The 11,049-nt window shown below is 32.8% G+C and overlaps 1 protein-coding gene across 1 annotated transcript in view; it reads left to right on the forward strand.

Moving 5' to 3' along the window:
- Positions 1 to 504: 504 nt before the first annotated feature.
- The window catches only part of LOC106103319 (putative leucine-rich repeat-containing protein DDB_G0290503), a 12,476-nt gene continuing 1,931 nt past the window's right edge, over positions 505 to 11,049 (forward strand). The window contains exons 1-11 of the mRNA XM_013283055.1: positions 505 to 753; positions 1,420 to 1,479; positions 1,610 to 1,722; positions 2,502 to 2,645; positions 2,956 to 3,109; positions 3,262 to 8,722; positions 8,843 to 9,017; positions 9,738 to 9,870; positions 10,311 to 10,407; positions 10,674 to 10,698; positions 11,000 to 11,034. Coding sequence (XP_013138509.1) covers positions 552 to 753; positions 1,420 to 1,479; positions 1,610 to 1,722; positions 2,502 to 2,645; positions 2,956 to 3,109; positions 3,262 to 8,722; positions 8,843 to 9,017; positions 9,738 to 9,870; positions 10,311 to 10,407; positions 10,674 to 10,698; positions 11,000 to 11,034 — 6,599 coding nt within the window. The 5' untranslated portion in view covers positions 505 to 551. The remainder of the gene's footprint in view (positions 754 to 1,419; positions 1,480 to 1,609; positions 1,723 to 2,501; positions 2,646 to 2,955; positions 3,110 to 3,261; positions 8,723 to 8,842; positions 9,018 to 9,737; positions 9,871 to 10,310; positions 10,408 to 10,673; positions 10,699 to 10,999; positions 11,035 to 11,049) is intronic.

Below are 11,049 nucleotides of genomic sequence, written 5' to 3' on the forward strand. Positions count from 1 at the left end.
TACTCACTATTGTTTTTTTTTATAATTCCACGCGGACAGTGTCGCGGGCGAAAGCTAGTTATCTATTTATACTTCTATACTAATATAATAAAGCGTAAACACACTGCTTCGTAGCGTAGGATGTCAGCAATCACAGCACATTTTTTAATGGCTTTCGTTAATAAAGAGCCCTACACTTACACGATTTAGGCTATATATTTTGACGCTATTAAACATAGGGGTTAAATAAATTGAAAAATAAAACCTTAATGTGGGAAATAGACCATGAACTACAAGCTGCCAAAATCAAGGAAGCAAGATTGCCATGGCACGGTAATTAATATATGCATTTGAATGATGAAAAGTAATGTTTTAATAATTTTATGCGGATGATTATACGAGATTTTTCTTTTTTTTTGTTAAATATGTTCTGACATGTAGGCAATAAATACTCTGTAGTGTTATAATTAAATTATTAAAAAAGAATAATTCTAACTGTCAAAACTTTTGAATCGACTGTCATTTGCAATTGACAGATCATTGAACAGAAAGAAATATAATGTATTTTTTTAATGTACAAAATTGAATTTTTGAGGCAAACAGATGTATTGTCTGAATTTAAGGCATATAAAATGTATAATTGCAGTCCCGTTGCATTGTGTCGTTCAATGGAGACGCTGTCGAAGACGGGCGCGGGCGCGCTGGCCAGCGTGCCGGAGGAGCCGCGCGGCGCCACGCCCCATGCCGACGCACCAGATGAGATCATTGAAATTGGTATGTCCGAATTTATTTATACGACCCATTCTTATAGTTGATCGACAAACTCGTGGACACTCGTTGAACGTATTTGGCCTTTTTTTCTTAATAACGCCTTTAACTCCGTCGATTATTATAATGCGTTTGTCGCTTAGCTATGCTATCGGGTCTTTGACAATTAGTTGTGTAGATGATTATTTAGTTCACAGTCGATTAATTTTGATATAATTATACTTTTTAGAATAGAATGGATTAGAGATAATTAGTGCTAGATATGTAGTATATAATATCCTTACAGTCTTACAAATAAACGCGGTGTAAAGTTAAACTTAGGAACAACTGAGAATAAGCAAACTTTGTACTAATATTTGCTTATACTCATTTTATTCGTAAGTTTCACTTTATAACGCGTTTATTAGTAAGGCTGTTAGTGTTCACTATATTGCCTAGAGTAAACATATATCAGTAGTGATGTACCTACACACGGATTTTAGTCAACACATCGATTTTTAAAACCACTTTTACACAAAAAATTGTAGAAATTGTAATGGACATAAACCTATTTTCCTTTTACTTTTTTAGTTTTAGTTTATAGCGTAAATAAATAATCCAGTCTTATAAGTTTTTGACTCAATCCAGGACAATTTCAGTGAATAGTTTACAGTAAGTTGTGTGTATGTCCAGACAGCGATGACGACGCGCCCGCGGACGTGCAAACCTGTTCTCCATACCACAAGTGTTTTAGTAAGTATATAAGATATTTAGACTAGTGAGTGTTTTGTGTTGCTTAGTATTTAGTAGTAATATCGGCCTTTGATTAGGTTACTTATTGAAAGTCGTATCATGATGTTCCAAATATTTTTTTATTTTTCAGAGTCAACAAAAACCCCGCCCTGTGTATTGAGAAAGAACGCACAAGAAGCTGAGAGAAACTTTAGGGATATCCTGGAGCTCACGGAAAGAGAGAAATTATATAAACCTGATGTGGTAAATGCCAATAAATACAAATTATTTTGAAGGACTAGCTTTTCCTAGCTACTTCGCCCACGTAAAATTATAAAATAAAAAAAAATCGCAGCCTATGCTCCTCACTGATAACGTAGCTTTTTAATGATGGAGGATTTTAGTAGTTTTTGAGTTATTTCAATACATACAAAAATACAAAGCATTCTTCTTTATCAAGAGTCTATGTTATAGTTTTGGGCTCTGATGAGAAGAGAACATATTATTTTTTGAAGTTATAGAGGTTTTTATGTTATCAAGGTTCTACTGTATTGGTATGGAATAGAAATAAATGGTAATTAGAGTTGTTCAGCCACCGACTTTCCTAAAAGTTGAATATTAAAAGTTAATATTATTATGGGGCTGAAATATATCATTTTTATTTTTAATTATATTAAATACTAGCTGTTCCATGCGACTTCATTCGCATAATATTATGAAAATTTTATTTAGTTGTTTACATGTGTCAAATTGTCAATTGCAAATGTCAAAATGACATGACATTATGACAAACCGTGGCAACCTTGCTTCCTTGATGTTTGCAGCAACTTATGGTCTCTTTCCCACAATAGGGTTTTTATCCAAAATATTTACCCCCTAAGTTTAATGGCGTGAAAATATATAGCCTAAAACATGACGTAAGTGTAGGCGTTTTTATTAAAAAAAAGAATTATCCAAAGGCAAGGCAACAAAGAAGTGTGTGTTTACACTTTATTATAATAGTATAGACTGGACGAAAGATAATGATGTATTTATTGTTCAAGGTTGAATTATTGGAAAAACTAGAAAATAACACAACAGTGATTGCTAAGCTAGAAGAAGAGATTGTTGCACTGACCAGTATTAAAAAAGATAATGAATTAAAGGTAGAAATGTTAAATGAAAAAATAAGAAAAAACGAGGTGGAGGTTAGAAGTTTAACTACAGATAAGGTAGTATAGAATATTTTTGTGATTAGTCGATTAAGGTTATTTTTTAAATTTTTTTTATTTGACAATAGATAGTTGCTAGAGAATGAGATTAATATTGACAATTAATAGTAACTATGGTAGTTAAAAAACATTAGGTATTTATTTGTTATTTATCACATACTGCTGACTTAAAAACTTTTTTAAAGTAATTTTTTGATAAAAGTAGCACTAATTACCATTTATAAAGTATTATTAATTGTGTATTTTTTATTTCATTAGATGTAGTAAAGAATGGGTAATTTTACAGCTCCAATTAGAAGAACGATGTAAAGAGTTTGTTACGAAACTAACAGATTGGGAAGTAACATATGAAACCCTCATGAAAAAATCCAAGAGCAGAGAGGATGAACTGCTTTCCCGCTTAGAGGAATATTCTAAAACAACGAAACCCGTCGGAAATTGTAAGTCTATAATATATATAATATAATATATATAGAACCTCGATAACTCAAACTTCGGTAACTTAAAAACTTCTATAACTTACCCATCATGTATGTTTAAAATTTAATTTAATGTAATACTTTATATATCCAAATGATATCTCTAAATGCAGTTAAATCACCAGAAATCACAGTGCTGAAAGATATACCGAGAGGCTTATCATTAGTTGACAGTGATAACAGTGTGAGCACTGAAATATCCGCATGCGATAGCACGTCTGAAAATATTCGACAAATTATTACAGATCTTAAAGAACAACTCTCAGTAAGGGATAAAAATATAACAGAGTTAGAAGCCAAACTACTCGAACAGAGCCAAAAGGTATTTATTTTGGAAAATAAAACACAGGAGTTAGATGGATTGATAATTTCACTCGAGGAAAAGTTAGCGGATTCAGAAAAAGAGACTTCTCTTCATAAAAATACGATAGATACGTTGAATACTTTACTTGAAAACCAAAAATGTAACCTGGAAACGGCGACGAAAGATTTACAGTCTTATAATGACACAATTCAAGAACTACGAAAACAATTAACTGGAAAACAAAATGTCCGTTATTCTCTCAATGACGCCGAAGTAGAACAGTTGATTGACATTGAAGAGAAAAGTATTGCTAATAATGAAAATGTAGCTAATATTATTCAATCATTGGAAACTGCTCTAGAAACTAAAAATAACGAAATAGAACTTCTTAAATCTACTATGCAGAACAGCGAAGAAAGAGATAATAATACGACATCTTCAGAAAAACTGGAATCTGATTCACAACTAATTAAAGAACTGCAAAAGGAAGTAACGGTATTAACACAACAGCTACAAGATATTCAGACTGAAAAAGAAGAACTATTACTGGGAAAAACTAATTTATTGTTTTCGTTAGATGATCTTAACAATGAATTTGCAGTTTGCGCAGAGAACAAAATTGAATTAGAAAGTAAAATAAGAATGTATGAAACAGAAATTAAAAATACAAAAGAAAGAAATGAAGAACTACTAAATACTTTAAATGAGAAAGCAATCGCCGTAACAGAGTTAACAGCTAAGAATACTGAACTGCTAAGTCAACTAAAAGATAATACTGAAAAAACTATTCACTTACAACACGACCTGCAATTAAAAGATGCCGAGATTGGTTCTTTACGTGACTCTAACAGTGATAATGTAAATAAAATTCAAGCATTAATATTAAAACTACATAATATTTTGTCTATTATTAAAGGTACCAATGACGACTGTCCAAACACAAATAATTCACTCGATATTTATGAAGCGCTAAGTGAAAAAATAACAGACCTATGTAATAATACATCTGCAATAATAAGTGAACGAGATGATATTAAAAATCAATATACTAACTTGTCATCTTCAATAATGAGTACCGGGAAACAATTTATTACAGCAATAAAATCTGCTATTGATGACATTGGAATGATAAAAACACAGGTGTTACAAAAACCTTTGGGTGAATCGAAAATCAGTGAAAATGGAATTCACGAAAAACGTTTAGACAATGATGGTAGTAAAGAGTTGACTCACGTAAAAGAAAATATATCATTTTCGGAAACAAAGCCTTTGTTAGATGAAATATCTGGATTGATCGCACAAATGAAACAATCAATTGACAGTATTAAATTAGAATCGAAATCTAGTATTGATGCTTTAACACATTTAGTAGAAGCACGAGAATCAAAGTTAGCGGAACTTGATCATAAAATAAATGAATTAACTGAAGAAGTGGACAAAAAATCACAGCAACTCATATCTGCTGTAGAAGAATGTAATAGAGCTAAGGAAGATAGTTACAAAACATTTAAGGACATTGTAGCTACAATTTTAACCATGGCTCAAAAGTTAAATATAGAACATAATATACCATGTGCCAAAGAAACTGACCAATCACGAACTTATTTCGGCAACAATATTGTCCCTGTACTGGATAATGTAGTTCGTCTCTTTTTGATAAATAATACAGAGAAAGAAGAAAATGTCCTCCATGCTAATAAAGAAATGGAACATTTGGCTGAACAAAATAAATTATTAAATAAAAATATGTTGGAAATTGAAGAAAGTAGAAATGAACTGTCAAGGGATTTACAAGAAGAACGAGAAAATAATAAAAGTTTGATTCGAAATTTAAAGACTACATCGAATTTACTCGATGATTTAAAGCAAGAGTTGAATATAAAGGTTGACGAAATAGATGCCATGAAAAACAAAATGCTTGAATGGAAAGATAAATTCACTAAACTTGATTTGATGAAAAAAGAACAAAATGAAGTCTACGAAGAGAACATGAGATTAAAAGAAAAATGTCGAAAATATGAGTTAATTCAAAAAGAATTTAAAACAAATTCTGACTCTTTTCTTACAGATATGAAAGAAAAATATGTGAAAGAATCAATGCAAAACGTTAAAGAAAGGGATTCCCAATCTCCTCTAAGTTTGATGACGCTTAGCTGTAACAGAATTATACAAATCATACAGGACCGGGATGACGCCTCGCAGACCGTAACATCAGTCAGTTCTAATTCAAATATAGATGAAAAAGAGACAGAATCATTGCTTAGTTGCTATCAGTGCAGTAAACTAAAAGCTGATTTGGAGTATGCTCAAAATAAAAATCACAAATTAATTAATCTCGTGGAAGAATCAAAATCGGTGAATGAAAACTTAATGCAAGAAATAAAGGATGCGTCTACCGAAATAAAGTCACTTATGGATTACACAAATGATTTACAAAAACGGATACTCAGTCACAAAACAAATCTTTCTACTTTAACCGCAACAACTTATGCTGAGAACAAGTCTTTAAGTTCCCAGGTGAAGTTCTTACAGCACCACCACACACGGTTTCATACCGTGTGCCAGAGAGATCTGCCAGAATTAAAAGACCAATTGCATGAACTTATGAAGTTACTTAGAGAAGAAAATTTAGAAGGAAAGTTAAACGCTAGCTTTAAAAGATTCTCTTTACCCAGTCCGTTAGAAAATAATTCGATTTTATATAGTTTTAAAAATGAATCTACATTAGACGGAGATCTTTTGATGTTAGACACAAATGTGACTTTAGTCAACTCAGCAGATAATACACTCACAGGTCATGACCAAACATGTTTCGAGGCAGCTGAGGCTTGTATATACAACGATACGGCTTCTCAAACACCCGCTTGCTATCTACATGATTCACACGAATCTTGCAATAGAAACATTGAAACGATTCAATCGTTAAAGTTAGAAAATCAAAAACTCAACGACATGGTCGAAAAGTTAAAAGAAACGGTTGTAGTCAAAGTTGACGTTGAAACTAGTCCGATTAAAGATATTTATTTTGAAAATAACTCTAAAAGCAATTCAGGATGTCAAAATTGTAAATATAAAGAAAAATGTGATCTATTAATTCAAGAAATTGATGATTGTAAACTTAGATACATAAGTTTGTCTGGTCAGAAAGAAGATGTCGAGAAAAAGTATAATTTAGAAATTCAATCCGCTGAAGGTTTAATGAGAAAATTAAACAATTTTGAAAAAGAGCTTGCTAACAAAAACAAGAGTATAGAAAAACTCTCAACATCATTAAAAGATACAAAAGCAAAACTCGATAGCGTTCAAGAAGAAAACGAAAATTTGTCTACCGAAATTATAGAATCTCTTAGTACAGTTGATAGTCTCAAATCGGAACTTGATTCAATTAAAAAGAATAATTTAAAAACAGATATTGTAACGCCTGTAGACAAATTAGAAAACGCCAAAAAATTAGATAAGCAATGTCCTGATTGTCTTAACAAACAGGAAATTATTAAAATCCTACAAAGTAAAAACTCAAATACGCACACTCGGTTGAATAGGAGTTATAGTGATTCTGATAGCTCATCGAGGTACAATAAAATATGTACACTACAAAATGAAATAGTTGCGAGCCGAGAGGATTGTGATGAATTGAAAGAAGAAGTTAGTACTATTAAAAACCATTTAGAGGTTGGCAACGTATCGATGGGTGAAGCGATGGATTTAGATGAAAGTATGAGCGATGTAAATATCGTTGACGTTAATAAATCATATATGCCAGAGATTTCTGAAGAACAAGCAGCAGATATTTATAGTATTGATAAAACGGACTGTTACAATTATTACATAGAACTAATCGGCGAAGAGGGAACGAATCTTAATAGGGACGTGAAAATTATTGATATAATGAAAACGTTGTATTCTAAATTGATGACCAGGCACGAAAATCGTATTGATAATTTGGTTAATAAGTTAAGAGATTACGAAGCTTCAAAGCATGAATTACAAGAAAAAATAAGAAATTTAGACAATGCCTTAGAAGAAAGTAAAAGAAACACGCAAAAGATTCAAAACAAGTTTTCAGTACTAATAAATAATACTAATAAATTGAGCAGCGCCATTGAATCTGTTAAAAACAATGATAGTACAGGAATCGATTTATTCAAAACGCAAATTCTAATGGTTCTTGACACCGAATTCTCGACTAATACTCTTAATATTTTCGAGAGCATTTATAACAAACATTTAAGCAGTTTAAAAACAACTATGGAAGAATGTGTAAGACTACAACAAAATTCGCAAAAGCTGGATAACGAACTTAAAATTGCCAAAAATGATTTAATTAAATTGCAAGGTCAATTGAATTCCAAGGAAAATGAGTGCAAGGTACTGCTAGCTGAAAAAGAAAAGATCAATGAAGTTAGTAATGATTTATCTCTGAACCTTCGTAAACAGGAGAAAGTGTTTATTACGGCGATTGCCGAAGGTTACCAAAAGCTTGTTGCAGAGAATGTATTAGAAGAAAACTACTTTGATACTGCCCTTCCGACAGTTAAAAATGTAAATATTTTATTCGACAAATTAGTTAATCAAAATAAAGCAAAACCCTCTTTGGGAGATGCAGATCAAATAGAAAATCTTAAACGGGAGATAACAAATTACAAATATATTATAGAACAGAAGAATAAAGATCTCCAAGTGCAAACAGATCAATGGGAAACAATAAATAAGAATAATGAAAAAATTAAGGAAGAACTTCAACAAAAAGACGTTAAAATACAAACACAGAAATCACTATTTGATGATTTAAATGCGATTTATAACAAGAAAGTAGAAGAATACGATGTACAAGTTACGCTAGTTCATAATTTAACTTCGGAAGTCAGTATTTTAAAGGAGTTCATTTCAAAGAAAGATACGATGTTACAAGACCTGCAAAGCAAGCTTAATAACGTAGAAGAGGAATATAACAACTTAAAGATCGTTAATCAAATGTTAACGAATGAAAAGGAAGCAATGGCGGCCAGGTTGGGAAAAGCTGAGATAGAAATAGAAAAAAATAAAATAGACTCAGCGAAATTGGTATCAGAAATGAATACTCTTAAAGCATCCCTCAAAGAAAACGATAATAATGTGGATTGTATTAAAAAGGAAGCGAAATCTTTGATGAAACAAAATGAGCAATTAAAACAAGAATTTGAACAAAAATGCAAAGATCTGGCGCGATTGGAGTTTAACATCAAAACTCACGAGACAACGGCAAAGATACAAACTAATATGATCTCAAGGTATGTAGAATATTAATAATTGCAAAAAGAACTTCATTAGACGTTTCCTAACTTGATTTATCTTTAAATTTAAGAGAAGAATTAGTTTTTTTTTAAAGGTATACGTTTTATACTTTACAGGTTACAAAAACAAAAAGAAGAGGACATGAACATAATATCACAGAAAGAGAAGCAACTAAAAGAATTGAGTGAGAGAATAAGTTCTCTACAAGAGGAGTGTGTCGGCATGAGAGAGAGTATTGAAGCATTGAGACACGAGAAAGATGCATTAACACATTTGAAGCTAAGCCTTGAGGTAAATAACCTCAAATACAAATGTAAATTATTCAATACTAGCCCGCGACTTCGTCCGCTTAATATTAAAAAACAAATGAACTACATTAATAATAAAAAGCTACGTATCCCTCGGGAACCGGACATTTCACGGGGATAAACCTTATCCCATGTGTACTCCAGACTTTTTTATATCAGGTTTTTTCCTTTGCTATTTTTCTATATCCTATACATAACCATCATACAATGTTAATTAGTGTTTCCATTGTCCTAATACATGTAAAAACCTATTACCGTGTTTCTTTTTATAGGAAACTAGCTGTTGCTTGCGAGTTCGCGTAAAATTTAAAAAAATCAATATGAGAAACATTGCGTATGTTACTCAGTGATAACGTAGCTTTTTAATAGTGAAAGATATTTTTAAATCTGCTCAGTAGTTGAGATATTTCAATACTTACAAAAACATATTTTCTCTTTATAATACTTTTAAAAAAATAGAGATAGCGAAATGTTAAATTCTCATGATGAATCATCATACTAATATTATAAATGTGAAAGTTTAGATGGATGGATGTTTGTTAGAATTTGTAGCCTAAACGGGCGACCGGATTCCGATGAATTTTGGTATAAATGTAGAGCATAGTATGGAAGAACACATAGGCAACTCGCTTTAGACTTTTTTTATTCCACGCGGACGGAGTTGCGGGGTGAAGCTGGTTTAATAATTTTTGTTTACTTGTAGGAAAAAATATGTCAACTAAAGAAGGAAGTGGAGTGCGGGCGGCCGCGGCTGTCCATCGAGAGCGTGGTGGAGACGGCGCGGCGCCGGCGCCAGAGCATACAGGACTCTAACAGGACATTTGGCGAAAAACATGGTAACTTCTAAATAATAGCAAATGCATAGAATACCAAAGGAGGTTCGAGTTATGTTAAAGTTAGTGATTCGGTCATTCTGTGAACAACATTTAAACAGCACAACACTCCTGGCTTTAAGAAAAATTGATGGACCTTTAATAACAGTTTCTTAATTTCACTGCAAATAGATTCTAGAAGTAATATGAGGCAGGATTAATCTTTTCCTTTTAAGACGTGATTATTCCCGTATTTGTGTACACAAACCACTAGCTGGTACACTTGTATGTCAGTTACAGGCATATGTGGCAAAGGTGGAGACGAGGAAGGTAACGAAGCTTAACACTGATGACTTTGCATTTGGCCAGTATCTGGCATGCCAAACTAATCCATTTTACTGGCATGTGTATTTTCGCCTTTTTAGCAAAAAGTTTTTTTTAAATATATGGTTTTGTTAATTCAGATCAGCACAAGTCGGAGTGGGCGCAGGAGGAGGACATGTTGATGGAGGTGGACGAGTGCGCCTCCAGCCGCAGCACTCCGCAACGACACTCCAAGGGGTAAAATGCACTTTGTGTTACAATTACTACCATTTTTATGCGCGGTTTACACTTGGCAGTACAGTTGGTCAGTAGTACTCAGATCAGAAAGTCAATTAGCTAGCAAAATGTGAACGTTAACAGGCGCCAATATGTGTCGCTTGCCGTCGCAACTATCCAACTATACTGGCTATATGTGAACCGGGCATAACAGAATTTTAAATATATATCCAGTATTGAAATAGAAAGAAAACTTTACTTAAAAAATGTTTCTTTATTTTTTTCAGACGCGAAAGCTTGCAAAGAGAAGAGGTATGTATATATCATGTAAATATCTTTATGAAATGCAGTGAAATTACTTAATTTTATTATATGAATAAGTTATGTAATACTCGCATGTAAGTTATGAGTGTAGAGGTACACCCGTAGAGGTAGACGTAGAAAGAGATGGATGTATTGCGTGAAAAAAGCAAGAAGGAAGGGATGACTAAGATGACGGATGATAGAGTTATTTGGAGGACGAATATCCGATACGCCGACACTACGGGAGTAGGATGACATGATGAGATGATGCGATACTGTGAAAGGCAATATAAAGTGTATTGTGTTGCAGAGCGAGGGCGAGGAGGGGCGCGAGGGGCGCGAGGGGCGGCGGTCGTGCGG

Source organism: Papilio polytes, unplaced genomic scaffold, assembly GCF_000836215.1.
Source record: "Papilio polytes unplaced genomic scaffold, Ppol_1.0 DF823823.1, whole genome shotgun sequence".
Classification (NCBI taxonomy): domain Eukaryota; kingdom Metazoa; phylum Arthropoda; class Insecta; order Lepidoptera; family Papilionidae; genus Papilio; species Papilio polytes.